The following is a 17,923-nucleotide window of genomic DNA, read 5'->3' as shown; positions in this document are numbered from 1 at the left end:
TGTTTATTATTTTTCTACAACTGAAATGTAGCCAACAGCACATGGAATTATTTTTGAGGAGATGACATCTTTAATTGGAGGTACTGGGTATACCTTCTTATCACTCCCTTGGTTGTTGTAAAAAATCCTCTCCCTTCCCTCCTACCCCCATTGCAGTCTCTTTTGAACAGCCATACTTAGTCAAATGATCTCACCTGGATAGCCTGTATCAGTTTGACTCAGTTGATAGCACTCTCGCCTCTGGGTTAAAGCTCCTCATCCGAACATGAGACTATAGGTCATGCTGACACACCAGTGCAGTACTGGAAGGTCATTGTATTGTTCAAGCTGCTGTCTTTTGGTCGCCTGGCTCCAGCCTCCTATTTGACCTTCATCCCCACTGCTCCACCATTGGTGAACGTGCCTTCAGCCACGAGGCCCCGAATCGTTGAAACTCTCTTCCTCAATCCCCCTACCTTGTCTCCTCTTTCCCCACCTTCAAATCCCACCTAAAGACCTTCCTTTTTTTTCGTGCTTACGTTACCATCCCCCTTCCTCTCCCCCTACCTCTATGGCAAACTCTCTCAATCCCTCCGCCTTGCCCCCTCTCTCCCCTTTTTCAAATTTTGACTTAAAACCTTCCTTTTTGACCGTGCTTATGGTCACCTTCCCCCAGCTCGGAGTCAGGCTCCGCCATTGTTAAGCGCTCTGGGATGCAGCCCTGTGTGGAGGGCGCTATATAAGTGCAAGTTGTTGTTGTTGCCCAACATTTCACCGTGCTGGGAATCGAACCCAGACTGTCGCTTGCAAGGGGAGTGTTCTTAACTACTGAGCTACAGGACTCCTTTCCACTCTCTCCCTGGAGGGACGCATCCTGTTTACCTAATACCGAGAAGTTTTAGTCGAGGGTTTGGCCAGAGCCAAGGCTTGGGGACCCCAGAGTGTGTGTTGGGGTAATAACTGCAGGAGTCTAACCAGCTAAAACTGCATCGCTTGCCATTGATATTGCTGCCTGGCAAGCTTTCCCCCTGCTTGTATATTTCTTCATTTTTAGTTTTTATCAGTAAATTGAAAAATGTAGATTGGTGGAAAAATGTAGATTAGTGGTAAAATGTACCTGTCAATAACACCAATCAACTCCACAAAATTTGCCAAATTTCCCCACAACTTTTGTCAAATGTATTGGCCCTGCTCATCACATCGTTGAGATGTCTAAAACCACTTTGCAGGATATACTGTAAAGTGGATTGACTGTTTTTTCTGTAATTTATGCTTCCAAATTCTTACTCATCTTTGATACAGTTTTTGATTAGATGATAAAGTATTCCTTTATTTTGTAGAAGAGTTCAAGAGGAGGAGGTGCTTTCTTTCACACAAAAATATTGATGTTCAAGGGGCACAATTTATTGTTAAAACTTATTGAGTATTCATTGCATGAATACTGTTTATGTATTATTATTTAACAGGGTGTTATGGGTAAATGTTTGAACATGTTTTGAAGATTATGAGTAAAAAATGATTTGAGAGGTTCATGTGACTTCTTTAAATAGATAGTGATGTGTTCAATGTTGAATGTATCTTCTAGATACAACAAGAGCGACCAGAGCGAATGCCTGATTTGAAAGCATTAGTAGATAAAAGGTTTAGTGACCTGAAAAATGGAAACAGAAAAGCGGATCTACTCACAAATGACACATATATAGACTTTAAACAGCAGCTGGATGCGCTAAAAAGGCAAGGTAAGTGCTTGTGTTGTTTAAAACCCTTTTATCTTAGTTTGATGTTTAAAATTACATGAAACTAGTATAATCATGTATAATAGTTTAAAAGAGGTACGTGCTATTGTTAAATTCATTACATATAAAAAGAAACGATACAGGAAGTGTATCTTCAAAAGGAGTTGAGCGAAATGGTCTCCTTCTGGACTGTAGTTTTGATTTCTATGTTTCTAAAGGGGAGTTTCTCACAGTGTCCTGGCCAACAATCCTCCAGATAAAAATTGGTCATTCATTTATAATATTAATCGTTTGATTTGATATAGTGCCTTTCTCATTGGAAGATCGTGTCAAAGTGCATTACAGGATTTATTGTAAAGTGTAGTGACTGTGTATTTTGTAGGCAAACACAGGATCCAATTTGTGAACAGCAGTATCCCACAAACAATGAAACATTGGCTGTTTGTGGGACGTTGTGGTGCATCTATTGGTTGCTGCATTCACTTACAAATACATATTCACTATACAATAATTTGTGAAATGTTTTGAGATGTTATCAATGTTATAGATAAAGGTTGTATATCAATGTTATATCAAATACAAGTATTATTTTGACTCTTTTACAGGTATAATAATATTCTATGCTGTAAGATTGCCATTTATTAAGCCTCGTTTTCTAAACTCTTAACCACCAGAAGCTCTGCTGGTCCTGGCCTCTACCCATGAAAATCAATCAATTAGTTTGGGCAATAATAATGATTGACTGTCTTGCATTTCTTTCTTGCTTGAGTGCTGAGAGAAAGTAAGAATAGAAGGAAATCTAAGGAGTTGTGGTAACTGAGCAATAGATGGCGCAAAACTATTGTGCCCCTTATTTTGCTGATATCATTTGTGCAATCAACAAAGCAAGTACGATTTCTTACCTCAAAAAACTAATTTGACGCTATGGAAACTTGGAATGTATACACTGGAAGAATGAGTTCCCAGGGGAGATTCTATTGAAATTTTCATGCTTAGGGGTCGACAAACTGAATCCAAAAATAAATTGCACCTAAATAATATGTTTGACATATCAAAAACTTTACAAAAAAGTGGAACAGGCTCAAGCTCAGAAGAGGGAAGTGTACAAAGAGTTTAGATTTAATTGCAGTAGAGCAGGGTTCATCTTTACACCAGTGTCCCTTTAATTGCACAGGCCTCCTATTTGTAAGTTGGCCGGGGGTTGATGAGATACTGGCAAAAATAAAGTTGTGAGCAATTGTAGGGATACTGGATTAGTTATCAATGGTGTCTTAAGTCCTAGATACTGGCAACAAAAAACGGTTATGTGCATGGTGTGAGATTGCCAGCTCAGCCTCAATATTGCATGAGTCCAATAAATACAAAAATCAAATGCACAACTTTGCATTTGATAATGATTTTTTAATGTTTGATTTTTTTAAAATCTTGAATTTTTAGTTCAGGATTAGAGATGGAAAATGAGAGAAAGTTAGGAAGACTCTCACTTTATCTTTTTCTCTCCATCTCCTTATTCTTTCTGTGTGTTTCTGGGGACAGTGAAAAAAAAGGTGGCAGAAAAAGGAGGGCTCGCACAGTGATATGCTCAGAGTAATAGTACAACTCCCAATGAAATCATTTTTAGCATTGAATTGAATTCAATTTGTACTCCTGTAGCATTGAATTCAATTTGTACTCCTGTGTTCAATTATCCACACTGTTTGCTTCTCTGCAATGGGGCCAGGTTTCAATCAGTATAGATAATCAGCTCTCTAATGTACTTTATATAATAGGTATTGAAGCTGATCCCCAAAATTAATTTAAGGAGTTCACAAAAGTCCCCCCATCCACGAATGGAATAACAGTTAAAAAACCACCTGAGCTGTACCCACAAATTTTAAAAAATTTTGGGCTAACGGTAAATGTATCTTATTAAACAGCATTGCCATCTACTGATTTACGGCATTACTTTAAGCTGAAGTCAAATTACTGTATTTATTAGATTAGTAGTTATTAAAATTGTACTGCATAATTTACTAAATTTTGTGATTTGGGACGTGAGACCAAGACAGTATTTTGAGTCTGTGACTCGGCTTCCTTGTGCCACCTCATTCTCAGTCTTCTGTTGACGACTCCATCCTCCTTGATGGCCTCTCCTCTCTTTTCCACCTGTGTAGGTCCATGCCTTCCTGGTTCAAATCCTACCTGCCCCATGACCTCCACTTTGAAACCACCAATTTCTCCTCCTTCATCCCCCATAATATCACCTGCAGTACACCTTAGGGCTCTGTCCTCGGCTTTCTCCTTGTGATCTACATGCTGTGTGACAGATCATCAAGTCCATGTTCGACTGATCGCCTGTCAGACATCAAGTGCTGGACTGTCTTTAAAAGCCTCCTAAAACATACCTCTTTGTTTTATCCCCGCCCTGCTTGGAAGCTGGTACTGTCTCCATAAAATGTTTCAAGATGCTCTCTTCTGTGAAAGTAGTTATATAAATGCAAATTATTGTCATTGTTATGTTGCATCTAGGGTTCCCCTAGTTGTGAATTTCTCTGACTTGGTTTTAGGATCTGATGAAATGATGCTGAGCAACAGGCAATAGCGTTCCTTTTGTTCCAAGGGTTTTGATCTATCTCACACAGGAATTATAAAATAAGAAACATGTTCTAATGTTGCTTCACATGATGGAACAGTTCCGTTGTTTGAATTCTCCATTTCAAATGGTAGTCTTGGCATTATTACAGATAAGTCAGGTCAAAAGTTATTTTTAAACAAGAAATGCTTCAAATACTTTTAAAAGAAATATTTAAGCAAGGTTTGGATATCTTGTAACAATTAGTGATTTTAATTGAAGCCTATAGCCCCTTTGAAACAAATCAAACTTCTAATGGTGGAATTTTTATTTAAAATTAATTTTCCAGGTTATTGAACATTTACTTTTCTAGGTCAATATAACATTGCTGTGAGCCTTTCTCAGAAAAACACAAATTGTGAAATTCTTTATAAATCATGATTCAGTTGGCCCACTGGTGAATGATGATGAAATGTTTGGATTTACATTGTCATTTCATTTTCTCAGTATGAACCAGGTTTTGGTTTACTATTTCAAAGTACAACTAACCCGGCCACATTTATGTTCTTTGTATAATTGTCTACAATTTTTCCCTTCTTCCTCTGAAGTTATTGAGTTGTTATAACCTCTCGGTTATCACTTTGAAGTGATAACTTTGGTATTACTTTGAGTGCAAAATTATGTTAAGAGGCTTTATGTGTGGGGGATTTTTTTCAGGTAGGAAAAGTACGAGTTTCAACTACAGCAAAATCAAAAGTTGTCAAAATATTCAGTGTGCCCTCTCTTTAATGGGACAGCTGTTGTATAAGGGTGTGAGAGATATAATCAATAAAATAATATTAATAGTTATTTTTGAGCATAGAAGGGCCTTTCCATATCATTTACTTTGGGAGCCATTCAATGCCATAATTAATGGACAGGGAGCGGCGCCAGGACAGCGCGGGGAGGAGCCTGGGCCTACCTCTCAGGTATTTAAGCTCGACGCGGCAGGGAGTGCAGCCAGACGGGGGCGGGGTGTGGGGCTGAGGAGGGAATGGGTGGGGGCGGAGCGGGGGAACCGTTGGCGTCGTAGTTGTAGTTTTCAGAAGTGTGCGCGCACAACAAAAAATAAATAAATAAATAAAGCCTCTGCGCCCCCCCCCCCCCCCCCAGGGCTCACATCAGAGCCCACCATGGTGCTGTTAGTTTGGCTGCCCCAGCCTATGGGATAATGTTTCCATCCACTTGACCGCTCGCTCCCGGTCCCCGCGTGCGCAATATGGCTGCCGATATGACCCGAGGCCCCTCAACACCTCCCTCCCTCCTCCCTCCTCTCTACCCCCAAACTCTCCCCGTTCTGCATCTATCCCGCTCTCTCCTCCTCTCTCTCCGTTTCTCTCGCCTTCTATCCCCACTTGACACTACCACAACCTCCCTTTGCTCCAGGCTGGGAATCCTCCGCCGGGCTCACCGTGGCACTCGGCGTTGGCTGTCCAGCAACTGCCACACCGACTGCCCCATTCCCCACTACACTCGCCAGCCACCCCGGACACAGACCCGGGGAGTCAACCTCTCCTCCTTCATCCCCATTTCCCCCACCCCTGCTTCACAACCTGGACCCCCCCTCCCCTCCCACACACCCTTCTGTCAACCGCTCCCTCCACATCGGACTACAAAACGTCGCTCCCTCTGTAACAAGGCCCTGGTCATCAACGATCTCATCCTTGATGAGACGTTGTATCATGGCCTTAACGGAAACCTGGCTCACCCCAGGCGACACCTTCCCCCTCACGGAGGCCACACCACCCGGCTACACCTCCCACCACATCCCTCGCCCCAACCGCCGTGGCGGTGGTGTTGCCCTTATCTCAAGGACACCACTTGCCCTATCCCCCTACTCCTCTGGCTCTTTCCCCTCTTTTGAGCACCTCACCCTCTCCCACCCCTCCTTCCTCTCACTTAAAATCCTCCTCCTCTACCGGCCCCCTAAAACCTCTCCCACCTTTATCTCTGATATTTCAACACTTCTCACATCTCTCTGCCTCTGCTCTGATCGCCTCATCATCCTGGGCGACTTTAACCTGCACTTCACCCCCTCCTGCTCAATCTCCTCAGATTTCTCTTCCCTGCTCTCCTCGCTCAACTTCTCCCTCCACATCAACTCCCCCACTCACAGTCACGGCCACCCACTCGACTTGGTGATCACCCGGGGCCTCAGTGTCTCGGATGTCACTATCACCGACAAGGCCGTCTCCGACCACCACTTCATCTCCTTCACCACCTTCACCCCCCTCCCCACCTCCACCAGACCCACCACCATCTTCTACCGCTGAACGCACCTGGGTCAAATCTGGCCTAATGGTCCACCGACAAATCTGGCTGGACCTCCTCAAAATCTACCGCTCCACTCTAGCCTCGGCCAAATCGTCCTTCTACTCCAGGATAATCCTGGAGGCGAAGGACAACCCCAGGCTACTGTTCTCTACCACATCCCAACTCCTCCGTCCCCCCCGCCACCCCGCGCAGGTCATCTCCTCCAACCTTCACTGCGAGGAGATGCTGGATTTCCTTGAATCCAAAATCAAGGGAATTCGCTCCGCGGTCACTTCCCCTCCAACATCCACCCACACCCCACCCCTTCCCTCCCACACTCCGACTCCTACCCATCCTCCCCTACACACTTTCGTACCCGTTTCCCCACCCTCTGTCACCAAACTCATCCTATCCCTGAAACCCACCACCTGCTCCCTTGACCCCATCCCCACTCCACTCCTTATCTCCCAGCTCCACCTCCTTGCCCCACATATCACAGACATCGTCAACCTGTCCCTCTCCTCTGGCTCTGTTCCCATTCCCTTAAAAACTGCCACCATCACTCCCACCTTGAAAAAACCCTCCCTTGATGCGTCGCAGCTATCAAGCTACCGGCCCATCTCCAACCTCCCCTTCCTGTCCAAGGTCCTGGAACGAGTTGTCGCCTCCCAGCTGCGCTCTTTCCTCTCCAACCATTCATTATTCGAACCCCTTCAGTCGGGTTTCCGTGCTGCCCATAGCACAGAAACTGCCCTGGTCAAGGTCACCAATGACATCCTGACCATCTGTGACCAGGGCTCCCTCTGCCTCCTCGTCCTCCTCGACCTATCGGCAGCATTCGATACGGTCGACCACGCTATCCTCCTCCACCGCTTGTCCTCCCACCTCAACCTTCAAGGCCCTGTCCTTGAGTGGTTTAGGTCGTACCTCTCCCACCGTCTTCACTTTGTCTCCAAACGGCTTTTCCTCCAGCCCCCGCACTGTCTCGTGCGGTGTCCCTCAGGGCTCTGTCCTCGGTCCCCTCCTCTTCACCCTCTATATGCTCCCTCTTGGTGACATCATCCGCAGACATGGGGTTAACTTCCACATGTATGCGGATGACACCCAACTCTACCTTTCCTCCTCTACCCTCAACTCCACGAACACCTGACAGTCTGCCTGTCCGACATCGAGTCCTGGACGAGAGATAACTTTCTCCAGCTCAACGTGCGCAAAACTGAGGCCCTCCTGATTGGCTCACGTCAGCGCCTCCGCACCTCAGGCGCTGACAGCATCAGCATCCAAGGCTGCACTCTCCACCTCTCAAAGCCAGTCAGGAACCTCGGGTTCTGTTCGACCCTGAGCTGTCCTTTCTCCCTCATATCCGCACCACAACTGGCACCGCCTTCCATCACCTCCGGAACATCGCCAGACTACGGCACTACCTCACCCCTCACGCTGCTGAAACTCTGGTCCACGCCTTTATCACCTCAAGGCTGGACTATGGGAACTCTCTCCTCGCCGGCCTTCCCGGCACCTCCCTCCACAAGCTGCAGGTCATTCAGAACTCTGCAGCTCGTGTACTGTCCCGCACCAGGCTTCGCGACCACATCACTCCCACCCTCGCTCGCCTCCACTGGCTCCCCATCCCCCAGAGGATCAAATTAAAGATCCTCATCCTCACCTACAAGGCCATTCACGGCCTTGCTCCCTCCAACCTCTCCGACCTACTATCCCCCTACCTACCTGCCCGTACCCTCCGTTCCTCTGGCTCCGGTCTGCTCCACATCCCCCGCCCCAACCGCCCTACCATCGGTGGCCGGGCCTTCAGCCTCTCAGCCCCGAGGCTCTGGAACTCTATCCCCCAGTGCCTTCGCCGCCTCCTCCCTTTCCTCCTTCAAGGCCGGTCTCAAGACCTTTCTCTTTGACCGAGCCTTCAGCTCCCCTCTCGAATCTCTACCCCCCCCTCGCTACCTCCCTTCCCTCCCCTCACCCTGACCATTTCCCCCCTGCTCGGGTCCTGACTCAACTGTACAGCGCCTTGGGATGTCCTCCCGACATGAAAGGCGCTCAATAAATGGAATCTTGTTGTTGTTGTTGTTGTAATGGCTTTATAATTTCTGGAATCCTATTTGTCTTGCTGGGTTTATCCACTGGAGCTAAAATTATGATGTTTGTCACTTTCTAGCTATTCTGCCAAAATAGCTGGGGAAAATCCATACAGTGAGTGTATTTGAGTGAGCTTTTCAGCAACATCTTTGGCGTTTGTCAATATAATGTTACCTCTGCCTCCAAGTCCAGCAATTTCCCCAGTTTGCTTACTGCTGCTGACTAAACCAACACACAACCTTTGTGTTCCATCTCAGGAGAATTTCCCAACTATGACCCTATCTCACCTCAACACAGCTGAATCCCTCATCCATGCTTCCGTACCTTTTCTAAATTTCTCCTAAGCTCTCCCCGCTGGTTTCTCTAGCTCCACCTTCCACAAGCTCAAGATCCAGCTCATACAAAACTCTGCAAACTTGAATTCGATCCTCTGGGGGATGGGGAGCCAGTGGAGGCGAGCGAGGGTGGGAGTGATGTGGTCCCGAAGCCTGGTGCGGGACAGTACACGAGCTGCAGAGTTCTGAATGACCTGCAGCTTGTGGAGGGAGGTGGCGGGAAGGCCGGCGAGGAGAGAGTTCCCATAGTCCAGCCTTGAGGTGACAAAGGCGTGGACCAGGGTTTCAGCAGCGTGAGGGGTGAGGTAGTGCCGTAGTCTGGCGATGTTTCGGAGGTGATGGAAGGCGGTGCCAGTTGTGGCGCGGACGTGGGGAAGAAAGGACAGCTCAGGGTCGAACAGAACCCCGAGGTTCCTGACTGGCTTTGAGAGTTGGAGAGTGCAGCCTTGGATGCTGATGCTGTCAGCGCCTGAGGTGCGGAGGCGCTGACGTGAGCCAATCAGGAGGGCCTCAGTTTTGCGCACGTTGAGCTGAAGAAAATTGTCTCTCGTCCAAAATTGTCTCTCGTCCAGGACTCGATGTCAGACAGGCAGACTGTCAGGACATCGGTGGTCGTGGAGTTGAGGGTAGAGGAGGAAAGGTAGAGTTGGGTGTCATCCACATACATGTGGAAGTTAACCCCATGTCTGCGGATATGTCACCAAGAGGGAACATATAGAGGGTGAAGAGGAGGGGACCGAGGACAGAGCCCTGAGGGACACCGCACGAGACAGTGCGGGGGCTGGAGGAAAAGCCGTTTGCAGAGACAAAATGAAGACGGTGGGAGAGGTAGGACCTAAACGACTCAAGGACAGGGCCTTGAAGGTTGAGGTGGGAGGATAAGCGGTGGAGGAGGATAGAGTGGTCGACCGTATTGAATGCGGCCGATAGGTCGAGGAGGACGAGGAGGCAGAGGGAGCCCTGGTCGCAGATGGTCAAGATGTCATTAGTGACCTTGACCAGGGCAGTTTCTGTGCTATGGGCAGCACGGAAACCCGACTGGAGGAGGTTCCGAAAGTGAGTGGGTAGAGAGGAAAGAGCGCAGCTGGGAGGCGACGACTCTTTCGAGAACCTTGAACGGGAAGGGGAGGTTGGAGATGGGCCGGTAGCTGATAGCTGCGATGCTTCAAGGGAGGGTTTTTTCAATATGGGAGTGATGGTGGCAGTTTTGAGGGGAATGGGAACACAGCCAGAGGAGAGGGACAGGTTAATGGTGTCTGTGAGAAGTGGGGCAAGGAGGTGGAGCTGGGAGATAAGGAGTGGAGTGGGGATGGGGTCCAGGGAACAGGTGGTGGGTTTCAAGGACAGGATGAGTTTGGTGACAGAGGGTGGAGAAACGGGTTCGAAGGTGTGTAGGGGAGGACGGGTGGGAGTCGGAGTGTGGGAGGGAGGGGGTGGGGGTTGGGTGGAAGTTGGAGGGGCAGTGACCGTAGAGCGGTCCTCTAGAGTAACCATAGCAAACAGTGTGCCTCATTACAGTTCTGCTCTAAGATAGGAATATTTTGCTGTAATATACAGTTTATTCCATAGAAAGATGCAATTTGTGCAGTGCTCAGGTGGTGTCACTAGATGTCATTAATGCATCCATTTACAAAGCGCATCTGACACAGCCGGTACAGATTTACGGCAGCATTACAGTTCCATCACTGGTGTGCTTTCCAGATTTTAATACACACCATAATTTGTTGATGTTGGAAATGTGTAAGAGAATCAAAATAATATGTTTGTACCAAATTTCAGAGATTGCTCAGAGGTTAATAGATCAATAGATGATGGATATTAAAAGGTTTATCACTTCAGATGTTTGTTCAGTCTTTAGTTTAAGAGATTGTGATTTGAATTTCCTGTGTTCTGGACGAAACCCTAAAGTATCTCAATGAATTTTGAAAATCTTTTTGTGATTGCAAACCAAAATCCAGCAAGTTTATTGTAGGAAAACAAGACAGCCATGATGTATACAGCAAGGTCGCACAAACGGTTAGGGGCAAACAAATGATTAATCTGCTGAGGTACTGACCAAGACAGCAGGAGAAACTAAAGGGCAATCCTGGTCAGATTCCAACAGACAGGAAGTAAGCAGAGATGACTGACTCCATAGGTCAGTAGTTGCATTTCATGTTTATTACTTAGTTTATCTTAATGAGGAATAAAGTATTTTTAATCATTAGCAGACAGCAATTGCCTATGTAGCTCTTTGAAGTAATTTGATGTTGTGTATCAAAGTGCAAGTTTGTTGTTAGAAATGGAGAGGAATAAGGGTTGAAAACTTTATCTAAATTTAAGGCAAGTGCCTCCCGGCTTCTGCTATTTTTTGCACCAGACCAATTCTAGCTCCGTTAAATGAAAGCATCCTTCTCTTTGATTTTCTAACTTGTTAATGTAAACTAATTTATTGCTCCTTGCACATTCGACAAGACCTTTGGTTCTTGTATTGTGTTTGAAATTTCACAGGTTTTATAGCTTCTCCACACGCACATGACTGCTGAGATGTAGCATAAGGAATTGCTTTTGACACAGCTGTTTGGCTTGTGGTCCAACTCTTATTTATAAATTTAAAAAGTCCTGATCTCTCCCTTTTCACTGGGCTACAGAATTGTTTTACTTGAAAATCATTCACATATGCACAAGCACACACCCATATTTGTATAATGAGAAACATTATATTTCTGCACACTTCAAAATGTTAGAATACTTTCAGTTTTAGCCTTAGACCACACACAACTCCACAGATTTCCACACTCCATAGGCAGACTATTATTTAAGCCCATTCAATGCGATGTTAAAACAAAACTAATATTACAGTAATAATTCTGTTCATATAGTAAGATTAGCTTGATTTATATGCTTACACTATGTATCTTAAAACTAAATTGGTAAAATGAACATAGACAACATTTTACACACCTTGCATCTAATTGCCTGACTACATTCCTATAAAATCATCTATTCAATATATTTATGCTTAGTTTATTCTGTGCTCCTGGTACACTATAAGTGACAGTCAAGTGGGGATGCTGATACTTGAGGGTTGAAAATTATGCAGCCTCAGCTTTTGAAATTCCTAATGTTTTCCAGATTCCATTCTGCTCATCAAGTCAGATACACATTGGCCTCACATGTACAGACATCATTGTGTTCAGAGCCTGAATGCAGTGAAAAATTCCAGTTAGTACTGGAGGGGGGCTTGTGTTGACAGAGGTACTGTTCTTCGAATGAAATGTTAAATCTGAGTCTGCCTATTCAGGTGGATGTTAAAGCTATTGGCACTGTAAGAGAAGGGAGTTTCTCCTGGTGTCCTGGCTGACAAAACCCCCGCCCCCAAATAAAATGGATCATTCACTTCATGGCTGTTTGTGGGGTATTGCTGTGCACAGGTTGGCTGCCATGTTTCCCACAAATGCATTGTCACAATATATCCTGTGACGCTTTTTGGGATGTCCTCATGATCTGAAAGGCGCTATATCAAATGTAAGGATTATCATAATTGAGTCATGATTGTGTCATGAGTTTCACATCTGTACAGGACTTATCTTACCTGATTAACAGATATTTTAATAAAAGCAGAGGAAAGACAGAGCTGCTATCCCTTAGCCATTATATATTTAGATAATTATTTTTGAAGCTTAGAGCAATACCTAAAGAAAATGATGTTCGATTCACCAATAAAATCCTCCTCCAAGGACTTTAGGAAACATTTCTACAATATATTTATCAGCTGGAGCTAGGTGATGTTCTCTTTTCTTAACATCAAAAAATGCTTAAGATGCCAGAGGCCAATTTTTTTTTGTAAAGTCTTCATACCTAATTAAATGTTACTTTCTAAAGATCAAGATAATATATGCCAGAATGTCCTTATTAATTGCCTTAAGTTATTAGTTTGATGAGATTTCTTAAAGGGCAAAATCTTGTTACTTGCTTTATTTTATGGCAATTTACTTCAGAGCAATTAACACTATTCAGAGTCTGCAGCCAAATGCTACTGATGTTATCATCATGTTGAAGAAAAGGTTTGGATTTAACAGTTGTGGTAAGAACGACATTTATTGTGAGTAATGTTTGTGTTCTGCCAATCTACCTATGACTGTATTAAGTCAGTATTTTAATGTGTGTGCAAGGATAGCACATAACTTGGTATCTTGCGAAGGAAAATATCTTGCAGAGGAATATAATCTTGCAGGTTGACATCACAAAGCTTGTGAAGTGATACCAATGTGTACATTCCACAAGGATTAGAAACATTTCCAAATATCGTATTTAGATTTGCAATTACGGTGAAATCTGTCTTGCATTTATTGCTACATTGCAACCTCAAAACCAAGGATCAATATTCCTATCACATCCACCAGTATGAATTATTGATTACCTTTAAAAAAACATAAAATTATTAATGACATATTTAATTACCTCAAACTCCATAAAGCTGCTCGTGGGGTGTTGAGACATTATTTTCACTGGTTGTGAGCTCAGCCCTACATCATAGAAAAGACTTGACAACTCCTTTACAGTGGTGGGAAGTGCAGCATTGCCAGAAAAGCTGACCTTCAAATGAGACAAATTAAGGTCAAAACAGTTTGTTCCTCTGGTACACATTAAAGAATCTAAGGCACTATTCAGAGTACCTATATTCTCAAATATGTTTTTCCTAGTATCCAGACCAACAATTATCCAGATTATTTTGTCTTGCCTTCATTGCTGTCTGTAGCGCTTTGTGGTGTACAAAATACCTGCCATGTTTATCTGCAGAAAATTGTCACAAAATTTGACAATAACTAATAATCCTTGCATTTTAAAGTGAAACTTTTTGAGACATTACATTACAGTTTCAAAGATCCATTAATTGTGCAAATTCTGTATTAAGTTGTATGTTACATGTCAAATGTATAAAATATGCTTATTAATAATTAATATTGGGTCGTCTGGATAACAGAAGTGCCTGCAAGGTGTGGATCTACTTTGTTCAACTGTTTTCTAAATATTTTATTTGAATGTGCCAGTCTCTGTGGGTTTTTTGCTTGCCATGTGTTGACTCATTGAGCTCTGGATGGCACAGAAAAGTAAAAGCTGTAAACTACTCTCTCTATGACTGTTGGTCACATACTAGACTGTGTGTACCTTGGGGTGCTTTTGATATATTTTTCATGATATGTCAGCAAGGTGACAGTTCTGGTAACCATTAACCTTGAGTTACTCTGGCGTCTGACCACTGCTGAATAGGAATGTTGCACTAATAGTAGCCTTATTCCTACCAGAGATTGCCGCAGGTATATAGTGTTAGCAGCCTGCTGAAATTTTGTTAAGTGTCATGGAAACAATTTTTTTTACAAATTGTGAGTTGAATATTAACTTTGATCCCTGCCAGCAGTATAAGTGCCAGAAAATAGCACTGTGACTCAGTATGAGTCATTTACTGCAAGTAATATTGAAGTTGTGCACACTGAATGATTTGGCAGGCATTGTGTTTACTGTGCCATAGAATTTTTTCTAGGAACTCATGATTACATTTAGTTCTTCTAAATCCTCTTTTGTAACAAGATTAGTTAAAAGCACCCATGTGCATTCAGTTCTTCATTCTAAAGTGAATCATATTATGACACAAAACATAGGACAGATTACTTAAGGTTCTGTACTTTGAAGGTTGAAATCTGCTGTCCTTAGGTTTTATAAGTACATCATAGGCATAGTAGTTATGAATACTTGCACATACTTTGCAAATTAAGAGGGATTTTCTAATTTAACAGCAAATGGCAGTCAACTGTGCACAGCAAGATCCCACAAAGAGAGCCTTGAATTGAATGACTAATTTATCTGGAAGATTGCATTTATATCTTGTGGCCCATTAATTTTGCACAAAACTTCCAGTAGTGAACGCAGTGAAATGAAATGGGACATGAAAAATACCAGTTATACAGTAGATGACGTAGTCATTGGCATATTTTTTTTTAATTCTCAACTTTTAAACTTTTTATAATGAGTGTCAAACATCTTTTCAGATTTAATACCGGTCGCACAGACACCATGGGTCAAATGTAAAAGTTCTACATTACTGACTTGAAAGAAGATAAACCAGAGCTTGAATTCCACTATTGTATCTCTGAACTAACATTCCAGCGAGTTGGGGTGGAAAGAGGAAGAGTTTCCAAAATTTAAGAATGTAGCCGGTACTAAGCAAGGGTAGAAACCTACTGTTCAGTGTAGCTACATAAGCTAGGACCCAGTTCTATAGTTTATACTGTAGAATGTTTGCTATTGTAAATTAGTCATTGATGTGTGATGTGTTTTGTTGGCAGAATATGCTCAAACTTGCCTGCCAATTAGTAAATTGTACCAGCTGAAACCAAAAACTGAAAGTTCTGGAGTAGGACAAATGCAGATTAAACATTACCTACACATGTGACAAGGAGTATTGTATCCTGTATTCTTTGATACAAAACATGATCAGCACTGCTTGAAAGGCTAGGAAAGATTTGACGGTAATATGAGAAAGCCAGCAGTTTGTGCAGGCTTGTGCGTGTTTGTCCGTCACAATTCCGTCATGATTTCAGTTTGAATGTGAGATGAGTAATTTAATTTTGTTGCATTATGCTCGTGACAGGTGTGCTGTTTCGTAACCCATGCAATGGAAATTGATCAATGTAACCCAGAACTTTACTTGGAAGAAAGCCATTTGTAAGGATTGTGTTGTAATCATGGATTTTGCAAAATGAGCTTTTTTGTGTAAGATACTGGAGTAAGTCAGTTTTGATACAGCGTGACCTGATTAAGTTTACTTTAATGCTGTATGGCCCCAATAAATCCCTCTAAACCTCTTCAAGAACTAAGATCCTGAAAAATTAGCTACTCTAATCTGGTGGAAATCTCAGAGGGATTTCAGCCCCTTCCTCAATTATGTTATAAATTGGTATTCAGAAGACATCCTTCCTCAAAAATAATAATGAACTAGGTGACTTGATATTTTTAAGCTTTTGATGATGCCTTGAGGGCAGAACTACAGTACTGTTCTTAATTATAATTAGCTATGCACTCAGACCACATTGAGCACAGTGTGATTCTGCGGCACTCTATTTTATATAACGTTTTTAAACACTGTACAATAAATGATAGTATAATCTCAATTATAAACAACAAAAGAGGGGGTTCATGGAAAAATAGTGCAGGTATTAATCTTTTGAAGAAAGAAAAATGAATGGTTGAAATCAGAACGGTATCTGAGCTAATAAATCTGATCATCTTTGTTGTTGCATTGCATTTATATAGAATTAATACTTGATCTTTAGTGATTTTGGATGAGGCTCAGTGAGGCTTTAGTGAGGCCTTTAGTGAGGCTCAACTTATAGCTTCTAAATTGAACGTTTGTGCAAAATTTATGACTAACATTGTAATTTCTAGGTGACAAATCTAATATTGTATAATATACAGTATGGTATAATAGCAACACCCTCTTGTTTTGGCTGATTTGCCTATAAAACCCATAGATTATATATCGTGTCACTGGACTAATCAATAATCTTTCATTCTAAGAGCTGAAGCCACAGTTTGTATTTTGATGTGCTTTAAAATCATTCTGACCATTTAGTCCTTAGGCCAACCCCCAGATATATTCTCACCAATGAACAGATAAAACGCGTATACCACTCAGCAAAAAATGACACATAAACACAAGATTTTCTCTAACATTCAAATAATCTTTGCATGTCTTCAGGGATAGTTTTATGATGCAGCAGATGTGTGCCTTACAAAGTTTAGAGGACATTTGGCTGTGCATTTATCACCAAATTGGGGCAGCTGTTTAATAATCTGCTGAAGTGAAGTTGTTTAATAATCTTCAATCAGACAAGCCCTTTGGCAAAATAAATTTATATCAAAAATAGTTATTGTACCCCGTCAGTTAGTTGAAGAGCTTCCGAAGCATAGATGACGACAAATCATCAAGAAAAGCCACAGCCACAATTTGGAGTAATTCTTGCATGTTCACTGAGCCATATGGGTTTCAATAATAATAATAATGCTTGTTTGTTGTAGCACTTTTTATGTCAGGGTGGTGTCCCAAAGCACTTCACAGGATATAATATAAAATGGAGTGACTGTGTTTTCTGGGCAAATGCGGCAGCATATTTGCGCAAACCAGTGTCCCACAGATAGCCATGAAGTGAATGACCAATACTTTTATTTGGGGTATTGATGGCCAGGACACAGGGAGAATCTCCCTACTCTTTGAATAGTGCCATGGGATCTTTAACATCCGCATCCGCATCCGAAGGGTTGGTCCCCGAACAAAGCAGCACACTCTCAGCATCGATGAGGTGGGGCTTGAACTCGTAACCTTCTGACTGGGAATTGAGAGTACAGTACTGCCAACTGAGCCACGCTGCAATGGTGAAGAGCTACTTAAAGAGAATGGTTCTTTTTACAAGGATGAAGGATAGTGTATTCATTCTAGAAGTAAATCTTCAAATTCATTTATTTTTTACATAGCAGCTTTCATACAATCCTTCCCTCAGGACTTCAGTCTGTCTTTCGTGAATGAGGTATTCTGCTATTTATTCACATACACCCTTTATGCATTGGCTTAAATAATATTTGGCATCAAAATTAAACAACAAACAAGACTTGTTGTGGGAAATGAATCATAGAAATTACCATATAGGAGGAGACGATTTGGCAGTCAAGCATACAATGGTGTTAGCTCTAATCCAAATTCCCAATGAAAAGAAAATCTCATAGAGGACTATGGAGAAATCTGTGCTGTGAACGTTGTTGATGTCTGTCTCAAAGACCTGTTTGAAGAAGTCTTACCCAATTCGACTTATTGCCTTCTAAAGCATAACTGGCCTTGGTTCATTGCAAATATTTTAACCTTAAATGTTAACTTCAATAAGTTCTGGTACATGCATTCAGCACAAACC

At 42.8% G+C, this 17,923-nt stretch overlaps 1 protein-coding gene across 1 annotated transcript in view; it reads left to right on the top strand.

Moving 5' to 3' along the window:
- The window catches only part of nsmce2 (NSE2 (MMS21) homolog, SMC5-SMC6 complex SUMO ligase), a gene marked incomplete at its 5' end in the record, with an annotated part of 76,479 nt that overhangs the window by 12,730 nt on the left and 45,826 nt on the right, over window positions 1–17,923 (top strand). Inside the window, 1 exon segment of the mRNA XM_007903457.2 lies at window positions 1,565–1,718. Within this exon segment, the coding sequence (XP_007901648.1) occupies window positions 1,565–1,718 (154 nt within the window).

Source organism: Callorhinchus milii, unplaced genomic scaffold (assembly GCF_018977255.1).
Source record: "Callorhinchus milii isolate IMCB2004 unplaced genomic scaffold, IMCB_Cmil_1.0 Scaffold2, whole genome shotgun sequence".
Lineage (NCBI taxonomy): Eukaryota > Metazoa > Chordata > Chondrichthyes > Chimaeriformes > Callorhinchidae > Callorhinchus > Callorhinchus milii.
The sequence above is the reverse complement of the archived record's forward strand: the minus strand, read 5'-3'. Positions and strand labels throughout refer to the sequence as shown.